Source organism: Cherax quadricarinatus, chromosome 60 (genome assembly GCF_038502225.1).
Source record: "Cherax quadricarinatus isolate ZL_2023a chromosome 60, ASM3850222v1, whole genome shotgun sequence".
Classification (NCBI taxonomy): domain Eukaryota; kingdom Metazoa; phylum Arthropoda; class Malacostraca; order Decapoda; family Parastacidae; genus Cherax; species Cherax quadricarinatus.
This window is the reverse complement of record NC_091351.1, coordinates 4,458,931-4,472,148: the sequence shown is the minus strand read 5'-3', so window position 1 is coordinate 4,472,148 and position 13,218 is coordinate 4,458,931. Positions and strand designations below refer to the sequence as shown.

Below are 13,218 nucleotides of genomic sequence, written 5' to 3'. Positions count from 1 at the left end.
GGTTGATTCCCACTGACGTTGATTGTTCACTCTTACAATGTACGGCTTTTGTTATGAATGGTCTGAGTACATCAATCCTATTTTGAGGAATTACTCGATAGACAATCGGAATGCATGGGATATAGTAAAAGTGAGGCAACAGATATAAGACAAAGAATAAGAAATAACAGAAGAGAGATTCATGGGCTAGCTAGAAGTGATGTAGTGGAGGCAGGATCTATACATAGCTTTAAGAAGATGCATGATAAAGCTCATGGAGCAGGAAGTGACCTAGTAGCGGTTAGTGAAGAAACGGTGCTAGGAGCTGTGACTAGACTCCTGCAACCACAAATGTGAGTACATACATACATATATGCCTATCCCTAGTTTCGGCCATTAATTTCAATCGAATAAAACAAGGGATCGACGCTTCTTAGTATAAAATAAAATTAAATGTATTCAAATTTGTCATATGAATTAATCTTTTGAAATCGTATTTTTTTTAAACAATCAAGATTTTATTAAATCGACTTTTTGAACTGGTCTGCCAGGAAGGAAAATCTTAGAGATCAACATCAATGATCCCCTTGAAGAAACTCCTAATATTTCACTCTAAATTCGTGCCTTTGTAGGTTCCCGAGCCAGATTGCTCTACGACATGAGAATATTGAAAATAGAAAATGTATGCAAAAAATTCAAAGCGGTGGATATTATAATAGCCATGGAAGATTTTACATCGTGCTATTTATAGGGGAATATTTTTTAATGATAATCCGGTCTGTGGCAATATTTATTCACTTACACTTAACTGCTATTCAACAAATAGTTACACTGGAAAAGACCCGTAATTGTTAAGTCTTACTCATTTTAATATAAAAAAAAATATAAGGAAGGTGGGTAGGTAGTTAGTCTTCCGTACAGTCGAATAATCATAACTATGATTTTTTAAGGAGTTGATGGGTAAGCCAGCGGAAGGCCTCTGTCAGATGACCAAAAACTCTAACTACGGGTCATCATATGAGTAAGACCCACGTCAGAAAAAATTTGTCCAGTTTCCTGACAAACCTTAAATAACCTAACCTTCGCCAGAAAGTGCAATACCTTCCTGCTTCTCTTCTAAATCTGCTTACTAGACACACAGGTACAGGCATACTCCTGGCAGGAGTTCTAAATTCCTTTTCTGGAAAATGTCTTTAATATGTCGACCGTAAGAAATCTGAATTTAACTCGAGACTCTCCTCACCTTTGAAGAGATTTTATCTTTCCATTTTTCTACTATGAGTAAATTAACTACCCAGAATCAAGGCACTTTCCTTGAAGTGAATTTTTTTAATAAAAATGGCGAGATGGTACCTACACAGCCCAAAACCAAATCTAAAATTCCACTAAGAAACACCGGCTACAATAGTTTAAAGCGAATATATTTTTGTGTATCTTCTACACGACTTTTTAAGCTCTACTCAGAATGAAACGTTGACCCAATAAAAACGTGTTTTGCAACATGTTTCTCTTTATAAATATATGCACAGTTTATTTACATTTTTTTCTCTCAACAAGTCGGCCGTCTCCCACCGAGGCAGGGTGACCCAAAAAGGAAGAAAATCCCCAAAAAGAAAATACTTTCATCATCATTCAACACTTTCACCTCACTCACACATAATCACTGTTTTTGCATAAATGAAAGCAGGAGAAAGACCAGTAGAAGACATAAATTAAAACATTATTATTATTATTATTATTCTCAAGAAAGCGCTAAACCTAATGCAAATGTAACAGATATATATGTCAATACCAACCTTTGTAACTGAGAATATAAAAAAGAGGGGGTAACCCCAAGTGAAGACTGCGGTACACGAGGTAATGTCTATCATGTTTATTGCTTTGTTTATTAACTCGCGTTAAGTCAACTCTTTGTCTTGTCACTGATTCAGAAAATGTTTTCGTTTACAGCACGCCACCATTGTTCACATTAATGTAACTTTAGTGAAATTTGCAGCTTTTCCAAGGACAGAATAAACTAGTTGCAAATGGGACTTTTTTTTTATTTAGGCCACAGAATGGAATTGGTTGTCTTTGATCACAGAGCTGGGTCTGTGGTGTTTTCGTGTCTGGTGCACTGCGTCTGTGTTCACTACGGGAAGCATTAATGGTGTCTAATCAGTGTGCTGCATCTATGTAAATAGTTTTGTCTGGTTTATTGGGTTATCCTAGGTAATTTATATACATGTCAGTATCAAAGATAATTGTAAAAATCTGAACCTGTGTAAGGATACTAAATAAGCTTACTTGCATCTGTGTATATATATTTATATTGATCCCTGTTTTAGAGATTAAAAACCTTTGCGGTTTAGCGCTTCTTTTTGGTTATATAATAATTTAGGGATTAAAGCATTCTTGATTGGTGGTGAACAGATGATACACAACCTTAATGACTTTTCGAGGAGTCGATAATCTTTAAACTCGACTAACCAAACAGTGTATCCTCTGGCCTGGTCACAGACCGGGCCACGGGGATGTTGATCCCAGGAACCTTCTCCAGGTTCATTCATTCATTAAGGATTTGCCGGTACTTCCGGCCCGGGTCTTCTCCAGTTGGTGACCCGGCGTTCTCCAGGTATCCTCTGCACTGGTTAGTTGTGCATTACGTGCGTCATTTTGATCCAAACACTCGTAGGGAATTGCCGTCTGCCGACAACAGTGAAAGTAACAGACTGTGGACGACTAGAGACCCATACAACTTTCGCTAATACGTTACTTCACGAATATACCAACTTTAACCTTTCTATCGCCATCAACACATTCTCTAGCTAGATCAGTTCCCATCTATCTTCATTTTACTTCCATAGTAAAACGTTGATGAAGACGGTACTTCCTCTCTTCATAAACTCTTCCTCTTTCTCAACCAACTCTTCTTCTTCCAACAATCATTCATCTATTTCCACCACCTCTCTTGCTATCAACAACACCCTTCCCACTACCTCAGCCCTTTCAGTAACTGTAGTAACTCCTACAATGTAGATTACGATTATGCATATTAACTAAAATTATCATTAAATATATACGAGCGAGGAGTTAGGGTGAATGAGTATATCAGGAAGTAATTATTATTATTATTATAATCAAGGGGGAAGCACTAAACCCGTAGGATTATACAGCGCCTATGGGGGGATGGAAGGCATTCAGGCTTAATTCAGGGAACTGGAGCACAGATCCAATTCCCTAGATCAAGAGCCCCTCACCAGCGTCAAGGAGCCTTCCTTGAGGGGATCAGGAAGTAAACAAGCTGTGTCTTGACAGTTACATGGTTTAATTTTCCTTAATATTACCTTTAGGGGGGGGGTAATTAATGTGTAATGAGTTTAAGTCATTACCGGTAATACCAACTTTATTGGTAGTTGTATACATGTGTTTGGCATGTAATATTCCACATTGTGTTAGTATTATTTAAGGTCTTGTGACATTTTAGTATACTTATCTTCGATTGTATTTGTAGCAATGTTATATATTTTGTGGTGATGTTAGTTTCATTGGTAAATAAACATGTGCATAGGTAGCCTTTGAGCTTTGTTGAACTTCAGTGTTACATTGTTCTATGTAATATTAATCTTTTGCATGTATTTAGACGACCTGGTTGGGGTGTCACTGTGTTGGATTCTTGTGTATTAATCTGTTCTGTGTTTTATATCAACTTGTATTTGCATTGCTTTAAATAAAATATAAAAAAAAATATATTACCTTTAGACTGTGTGCTCGTTGTTTTTTAATGCTATAATCTAAAATAGCCAAAGATGGTTTAAAATGGTCTAGTTATTTGTGTAACAGTTAAATATTAAATTTTAAAGTTGAAAATAGAGGGTTAATAAGGTTTAACAGGGAAGGACATTGTTTTTATTTATTTTCTTTAGTGTAAATATTCGTCTGGTGTAATTAAATAAGCATGTGCACGATTTCCTAATTCTTATTGTGCTGCTTAAAGCAGTATTTCCCGAGTGTAAATTAGTAAGGTATATAATGTGGTCGAAATCAAGACTCTTCGGTCTTAAGAAAAAATACCACATTGTTAATATTTAAATACTTTAGGAGTTAGAAAATCATGCTGATGTCTTTGAGTAAATTAGGAAATCATTATTTGTTTATGAATGGTCTGACTCGCATTAATAATAAAGAAATAATAACAATAATAATGATAATTATTTTTCCTAACCCACAGCTGGTGGAGGTCCATGTGTACATCCTGCCGCAGGATAAGTGGATTCCCTTCAGGAGGCTGGCGAGGAACCAAGTGGTGGAGGAGACTGTTTCTGCGGGCTTCATTCGGGTGCTTCCTGACGTGACCTTACATGAGCTGCGGCCGGAGCTCCTGGGTCAGCTCAACGATGACCTCCCTGAGAACTACGTCTTTATCAAGAGCGTCGGCAGAAACTTTACTCAGGTGGGTTTTGCAGGTAGTTATTAAATGCTAAAAAAAACTTTGCAAGAAACTTTGTGTTTACCTGGAGTTTACCTGGAGAGAGCTCCGGGGGTCAACGCCCCCGCGGGCGTTGTTTATCTCCATATGCAAATTGACTGCATTATATACTAGCATGCTTTATGCAGTAGGATTCTCCGGTTCGAACCTGTGACAAATGTTGCGTCAAACGAGAATTTTTTCAGGCAACATGCCCAGAAACGTGTACGAGAATGTTTTGTACCAGACTGAATTCAGGTGGATGTGCAAAGATAGTTCCTCAAAGGATGTTTTGCTTTAGGTAAAGTAGCTGACATATTTCCGACTGAAAAACGGAAAGGTCAAGAAGCCTTCTCTGACCTTAAATGGATCTGAGATTTGGCTTTCTTTAGTGATGTAGTAGATCACTTTAATATTTTGACTTTAAGGTATCAAGGTAAAGGAAAACTGGTATCTGACATGTATATCCAAGAGAAAGCAGCTCGTGACTCAATTGCTAACGGCCCCAGTTCACACACACACACACACACACACACACACACACACATACACACACACACACACACACACACACACACACACAGAAGACCACAGACAGAGTATAGGCTAGGTGGCCAAAGACTGCAAACCTCACTCAAGGAGAAAGATCTTGGGGTGAGTATAACACCGAGCATGTCTCCGGAAGCACACATCAATCAGATAACTGCTGCAGCATATGGGCGCCTGGCAAACCTGAGAACAGCATTCCGACACCTTAGTAAGGAATCATTCAAGACACTGTACACCGTGTATGTCAGGCCCATACTGGAATATGCAGCACCTGTTTGGAACCCGCACTTGATAAAGCACGTCAAGAAACTAGAGAAAGTACAAAGGTTTGCAACAAGGTTAGTTCCAGAGCTAAGGGGAATGTCCTATGAAGAAAGATTAAGGGAAATCGGCCTGACGACACTGGAGGACAGGAGGGTCAGGGGAGACATGATAACGACATATAAAATACTGCGTGGAATAGACAAGGTGGACAAGGACAGGATGTTCCAGGGAGGGGACACAGAAACAAGAGGCCACAATTGGAAGTTGAAGACACAAATGAGTCAGAGAGATAGTAGGAAGTATTTCTTCAGTCATAGAGTTGTAAGGCAGTGGAATAGCCTAGAAAATGACGTAGTGGAGGCAGGAACCATACACAGTTTTAAGACGAGGTTTGATAAAGCTCATGGAGCGGGGAGAGAGAGGGTCTAGTAGCAACCGGTGAAGAGGCGGGGCCAGGAGCTAGGACTCGACCCCTGCAACCACAAATAGGTGAGTACAAATAGGTGAGTACACACACACACACACATACATACATAGCTTTAAGGAGAGGTATGATAAAGCTCATGGAGCGGGAAGAGTGACCGAGTAACGGCCAGTGAAGAGGCGGGGACCAGGAGCTGTGAATCGACCCTTGCAACCACAACTAGATCAGCGCGCACACTCACTCCAGGTAAACACACACACACACACACACACACACACACACACACACACACACACACACACACGGGGCCAGGAGCTCGGACTCGACCCCCGCAACCTCAACTAGGTGAGTACACACACACACTGCAGCATATGGGCGCCTAGCAAACCTCAGAACAGCATTCCGATATCTTAAGGAATCGTTCATGACCCTGTACACCGTGTACGTTAGGCCCATATTAGAGTATGCGGCACCAGTTTGGAACCCACACCTAGCCAAGCACGTAAAGAAACTAGAGAAAGTGCAAAGGTTTGCAACAAGACTAGTCCCAGAGCTAAGAGGTATGTCCTACGAGGAGAGGTTAAGGGAAATCAACCTGACGACACTGGAGGACAGGAGAGATAGGTGGGACATGATAACGACATTCAAAATACTGAGAGGAATTGACAAGGTGGACAAAGACAGGATGTTCCAGAGATTGGACACAGCAACAAGGGGACACAGTTGAAAGTTGAAGACAGATGAATCACAGGGATGTTAGGAAGTATTTCTTCAGCCACAGAGTAGTCAGGAAGTGGAACAGTTTGGGAAGCGATGTAGTGGAGGCAGGATCCATACATAGCTTTAAGCAGAGATATGATAAAGCTCACGGTTCAGGGAGAGTGACCTAGTAGCGACCAGTGAAGAGGCGGGGCCATGAGCTTGGACTCGGCCCCTCCAACCTCAACTAGGTGACTACACACACACACAGCTGAGTCTCGACCCCTGCAACCACAATTAGGTGAATACACACACACACACCCTGAGGGACCAAGGTTCGATTCCCCTAACGAGTCAAAAAAGCAGGGCATGTTTCTTACGCCTGTTCACGTATCAATAAGCTGGTACCTGGGGCTTAGCAGACTGATGTAGGTCGCATCATTGCGAAGCAAAATTAAAGCCCCCAACGGAAATAATCTAGACTTTCAGACAACGTGGCTTTAATGGGTTATTCTTCGTTGCTAAACCTCAGGGATAATTGGTTAATAATAAAAAAATCATTCTTCTCGAATTTCAACGCACAACTTAGCATACTCTGCGTACTAAGGGTCTTTCTGCATGAACATCTAAATTTCATCCATCTCTGTTCAATCATTGTATCGTGCTGAAATAATCTGAATCTAAAGTATATATTATTAAATAGTGCAGTCTCTAGTACTGCACATATGTATCGTCTTTGCAAATAAATTTGTTTATTTCTTCTGCTAAAGGACCTAGGTTTATTTACAAAAGGACTTTTTTCGGTTATCCCAGGTTCTCTACACATATGCTGCTATGTATGATAATTCTATGTAACTGTATTTGTGTATACCTGAATAAAACTTACTTACTTACTTATACCTATTTAAAGAATCTGAATGAAATCTTACTCATACTTCATAAACGCTTGAGATAGTGATCTTATGAGTAAAGCATGTATAACTGGCACTGTGAAAGAAAACGGCTAAGCCGATCTACATTTTAGGGGTGACTTAAGTAAAATAAACACTTGCAAGAATGAAGGGGAAAAACATCAAGAAAGAGAAGACTTTGACTTTATATAGATTTTGTATGACACTCTGGGTGAAAAATAAGCAGATATTATAGCCAGAGGTTGATACCCCATACTACATGTTGACAGCATGCAGAGCAGCATACTCACTGACTGGACAGGCCTCTTGTCTAAATACCTTTCTGCGCTGCAACATCCTGCCTATTTGCCGCAAATTATCTCATCAAATGATCTCGCCAGTTGTATATCTGACGGAAATAAGTAACGTTATTTGATGAAAAAGACGAAGATTTTGTTCAGATTAATCTACATAAACAGGGGCACCAGGTGTAAGGAAACATGCCGGATGCATCTTTCACATACCACTTGTTCGACACAACCTATCTAAGAATTCCATGCTGATAACAGGCTCTAAAATTTGGAACTCGCTTCCAGAAAATGCAAAAAGGTTCCAAATATCTGCTTCAAAAAAATAGTCAAAAAAGTCTCATTAAAGGACCCCAATGAAAATAAGCCACTGTTTGATTTTTGGGAGGTTATTCTAGGTTTCTACACATATGCTGCTGTGTATGATAATCTATGTAACTATTCGTGTATACCTTAATGAACTTACTTAGTCTATACAAAATGTTTGAGTCACCCTTATACAATCAAATGTGACCTTATCTGTATGAAAGAAAACGTAAATAATTTATCCTATGTGATAGGTGTGACTAAATCAAAAGGCATGTAAGTTTTATTCATATACAGGTACACATAAATACAGTTACATAACTTATCATACATAGCAGCATATGTGTAGATTACCTAGGATAACCCAAAAAAAGTCAGTGACTTATTTCCATTGGGGTCATTGTTATACCAGGCCCGGTGGACTGGTGGCTAAAGCTCCCGCTTCACACACGGAGGGCCCGGGTTCGATTCCCGGCGGGTGGAAACATTTCGACACGTTTCCTTACTCCTGTTGTCCTGTTCACCTAGCAGCAAATAGGTACCTGGGTGTTAGTTGACTGGTGTAGGTCGCATCCTGGGGGACAAGATTAAGGACCCCTATGGAAATAAGTTAGACAGTCCTCGATGTCGCACTGACTTTCTTGGGTTATCCTCGGTGGCTAACCCTCCGGGGTTAAAAATCCGAACAAAGGTAAACTGAGTTACTTACATCTACATTACAGAGAGGATAAAACACATTAATAGGTACATGTATGTTAGCCATACCAGAAATCACTCTCCTTCCTTTCTGTCGCTACATTCATTAAGTTTGGCTCTTCTTGAACTGGATCATGCTATGACGTACGTTATTGATGCACATTAATTACCTTAAAAAAATAACGGACTACTTCATATAAATATTCATTATAGTCAGTGTATCGCTCTGTAGAATTTTATCATGAGTTGATAATGCTCTTTCCAGAGTGAACAGTTATCTGTAACGAAGGTTTGTTCCCATGTGTATAGTAATAATAACAATTAAGAGAAAGGGCCTTTATTCTCGTCCTTGCAAATTGAAATTGTACTTCATCTGGATGGTAAATAGGGTGAAGTAAATAGGGTATCTTGTGGGCCACGAAGGTTTTTAAGTGAAACATGACTTGTATTGGTCCTTCGTGACCAACTGCTACTAATGCTCTAAAATATATTTAACATGCAATGTAAAATCTTTGTGTGTTTTTCAACTCGATTGCTTATAATGCCATATTGTGCAAGTGAATGAAGAGAACCGTAGCAATCACACTGGGCCGAATTTTTATTTTACGTGTTTGTGTGTGAATGATGAAGATTACCTTCCCATTCCTTTCCTTCCTCATAATCCATTATTCCCAATGCATCCCATGCCCCCTCGTGTAACCCATACCCCCTACCTTATACCCAGTGGTGGATTTACCGATAAGCGGACTCGACGGCCGCTAAATCGTTAACAAATTCTTACTCCTTCGTGAGTCGCAATCCTGTCTGTAATGTCAGACGTTTGTGCTCCAGCGGGTCTCCACACGACTACAAATATTTATTTGCATATTATGCAAACCAATTTCGTTCTCAAATCAAAACGCAGTTTTTTTTTAGTTCTCATATATGTTGAATATTTATTTTTGAAACAAAAAAATCATTTATAAAACACGCATACGCCTGGCTCTAATGTTTAAATCTACTTTCCACTAGTGCGATAAGACAGCAACGAGGGGCCCTCCTATAGGGTTTCTCCTGAAAAGGGCTCTCTAAATTTTGTTCCGCTTCTCGTTTCTGGACCTCTAAAGCCACCAGTGATTGATCTTTAATACCCTTCACCCCTATACCTAATACACCCATACCGAACACTTCATGCCTTATGTCATGGGTTCAAACCCCACCAGTTCCGTCATATGTCTGCAATCGTGCTATTACGATTCCATGAGTCATATCCTACTCCTCTTAGTCACATCCACATGCCTTAGACCGCGTACTCCCCCCCCCCCCCACCTCCAGTCCCCTCCCCGCCTTGATCGATACCACGATGTCTTACACCCATTAACTCACACCCCTGAGGATGCTGTCGTTGCTTGGTTTAATTAGGTTCAAAACCTCAATTACACGAGGGTCATTAAGGCTGCATGTTACATGCACATAATCAGCCAAAAATAATTTAATCCTAAAATGGAGATTTGACTCTCAGCGTACATGCACTGAGAGAACCTCCCCTCTCGGTGTATATACAGAGATAATATAACATGTCTGTATATATACAGAGATAATATAACATGTATGTATATATACAGAGATAATATAACATGTCTGTATATATACTGAGATAATATAACATGTCTGTATATATACAGAGATAATATAACATGTCTGTATATATACAGAGATAATATAACATGTCTGTATATATACAGAGAGAATATCAGATCTCGGTGTATATAGAGAGAAAATATAACCTTTCGGTATATATACAGAGAGATAATATCACATCTCGGTGTATATACAGAGAGAATATCACCTCTCGGTGTATATACAAAGAATACTACCTCTTAGTGTTTACCTGGAGAGAGTTCCGGGGATCAACGCTCCCGCGGCCCGGTCTGTGACCAGGCCTCATGTGTATATTCAGAGAGAATATCACTTCTCGGTATATATACAGAGAGGATTTCACCTCCTGGTGTAATATACTGAGAAAACATCACCTCTCGGTGTGTATATCCAGTTGTCACTGCGTGAGTCGATACCTGAAGACTTCCGTATAAATTCTGAGGCTTCACGAGATGATCGCGTGACCTCCGGCAATTTCTGCCTTGTTAATTGTCTTCCCTGTGGCCTGGGGGCTCCCCGGCTCTCACGTAAACGTGCCCCTCGGTTATCTGGCCGCAGCCTGCACTACTGTGATTAGTGCAATCCCAGCTGCAAGATGCGTCACAATGAAACGCAATTCAGACCGCGAGCGCTGGGCTAGGAGGATGTGAGGATAAGCGTGGGTCACTGCACCGTTGTGTGCTGGATTGCTGCTCTCAGGACAATCAGGAAAATAGGTGCATAGACGGGATGAGAGAGAGAGAGAGATAAGAAAAGGGCATTATAAATGAAATCTTGGTGAGGCTATGGTGTCCTGCCCTAACACAGGGCAATCCTAGGTTTTCTAGACATATGCTGCTATGTATGATAATCAATGTAACGGTATTTGTGTATACCTGAATGAACTTATTTAACGTGAGGCTCATTTGGCTGAGTGTCCCACTTGAACTTTCAGCATTTTTTTTCCTGCTTTGTACTGAACGTATGATGGGGAGAAGTTAAAGTCTATCAAATACACGAAGGTCATGGCTGCACGTAACCTGTTCTTCACTAGTCACGAATGCTTTAATCCCTTAATTAGGGTATTATAGGAACATCTAAGTAAATATACAACCAGAGACATACACCTCTCGGTATATGCGCGTTCGTTGTACCTATTAACTAGGCCAGTAGGGTCTCGCCAACTCCCCGCCACAACATTTCGATAAACCTGCATTCAGAATTAGCATGTTCCCTGACTGAATACACTGCAAAATTAATCTTTATCTTCGAATAACTAACAAGCAATATTTCATCGCTGTTATCAATAAAAATAATCAAGCAGTCCGCACACACACATTTCTGGCCATGTGTCCCAATGATTACAAACTCAGACAAACTTGCCTTTGCAGCTGAGAAAACGAACATCATTCTGCTCGGCCTCGGAACTTTTTTTTTTTAATCTTTGGTTCGTCCGCATTTTGCGGCTACCCTAATTTATGCGACAGTCATAAGGTCAAAACAAAAGCTAACTGTATTTAATAAGCTCACTTATCACGCAGGATGGTTGTGAAGCCTGCCAATTTAGACATCCTCTAGCAGTTTACGATAGAAATAAGATGTCGTATAGTCAAAATGTTTTATTTTATTATATCTGGATTATTATTACTTTCATGAGGTCATATAGAGTCTGGAGTAAGTCTGGATTAAGTCTGGAGTTATTTATACATGGACGACTTCAAGAAACAAAGGTGTGGAGTCAGCTGGTCTGGTTTAGCAAAAAATTTGATGAAAAAAAATACGTATATTTTTTTTTCTTTACGTGAATCGCTAAATCCTTGTGGGTCATTCAGCTAAAGTGGTGGTGGAGGCTTGACCTTTCCTCCGATAAACTCCAGGTAGACATGATACGTAATTATACTCGCCCACTTGCTTGATGGACAGAGAGGACTCCGTCAACTACCAACAAATAAAGTTAGTGAGTGACTGACTCCTGGAGTAACTCCAGACAGGTTGTCCCTAACCCATTTGTTTCTATTTGCGTGTTAAATAAAAATGCATATTTTTTTATTTAAACATCTTGTTTTCGTCATCAATATAAGAACGGAAATATTATATATTTTTAATCAGTACTACTAGATACCCTGGAAACCCCTTTGCAGTAGTTTGTATAAGGTATATGCATCAGCAGTATCAATTAAAAATTCAGATAACATACACAATATTTATATAACACGGTATACACGTATGTATAAATTTATACACATAGGCAAACATAAATCTCAGAAAAGAAAATACAAAAAAAAAACAATTAAAAATTAGACTGTAGCAAGCAATTTATACTTCACGAAGGAGAAAGGTAAATATGCAAATTGATATGTTGGTTTATTGGCTTTAAATCCTGTCGACTATATGAGGATCATAGAGGTTGCATGTCACACTTACTCCGCCAATTTAGCATATTTTAATCCCTATAGTAGGGATGGGAGTAAAATCTCAGCCTAAATGTATAGTTTCAGGTTAGGTTGGGTAGGATTTGTCAGGAAACAGGACAAGTGTTTCCAGACACCGGGTGTTCGTCATATGGATGACCCGCCGCTGGAGCTTTTGGTTATCTGACCAAGGCCTTCCGTATAGTTTCAGTTTTATGTCTGAGCTGCAAGAACACACATGCTGGAGCTACTAGTGCAACTAGGGTCATCAACGTCCGTTGAATTACGTATATGTTCTGGTAGAATTTGCGTCACCACCAGCAAAGGATTCATTGAAGGGAGATAAGAAGGCTGGTGAACAATAACATGTAACTTGTAAACAATTAAACAAAATGAGATAATTACTGGAAATTTCAGCAAGATCTTATTCATTAATTTTTATTGATCCGCATTTCTGCCAATTTGCGAGTCATTGTTGCAATTATGTCTAAAGAGCAATAACGCTGAACTATTTACCTGGAGTTTACCTGGAGAGAGTTTCGGGGGTCAACGCCCCCGCGGCCCGGTCTGTGACCAGGCCTCCTGGTGGATCAGCGCCTGATCAACCAGGCTGTTGCTGCTGGCTGCA

The 13,218-nt window shown here is 39.9% G+C and overlaps 1 protein-coding gene across 1 annotated transcript in view; it reads left to right on the top strand.

Annotated features, from left to right (window-relative positions):
• Positions 1 to 13,218, top strand: part of LOC128694518 (uncharacterized) — a 112,058-nt gene that overhangs the window by 42,062 nt on the left and 56,778 nt on the right. Inside the window, exon 2 of the mRNA XM_070097840.1 lies at positions 4,190 to 4,411. Coding sequence (XP_069953941.1) covers positions 4,190 to 4,411 — 222 coding nt within the window. The remainder of the gene's footprint in view (positions 1 to 4,189; positions 4,412 to 13,218) is intronic.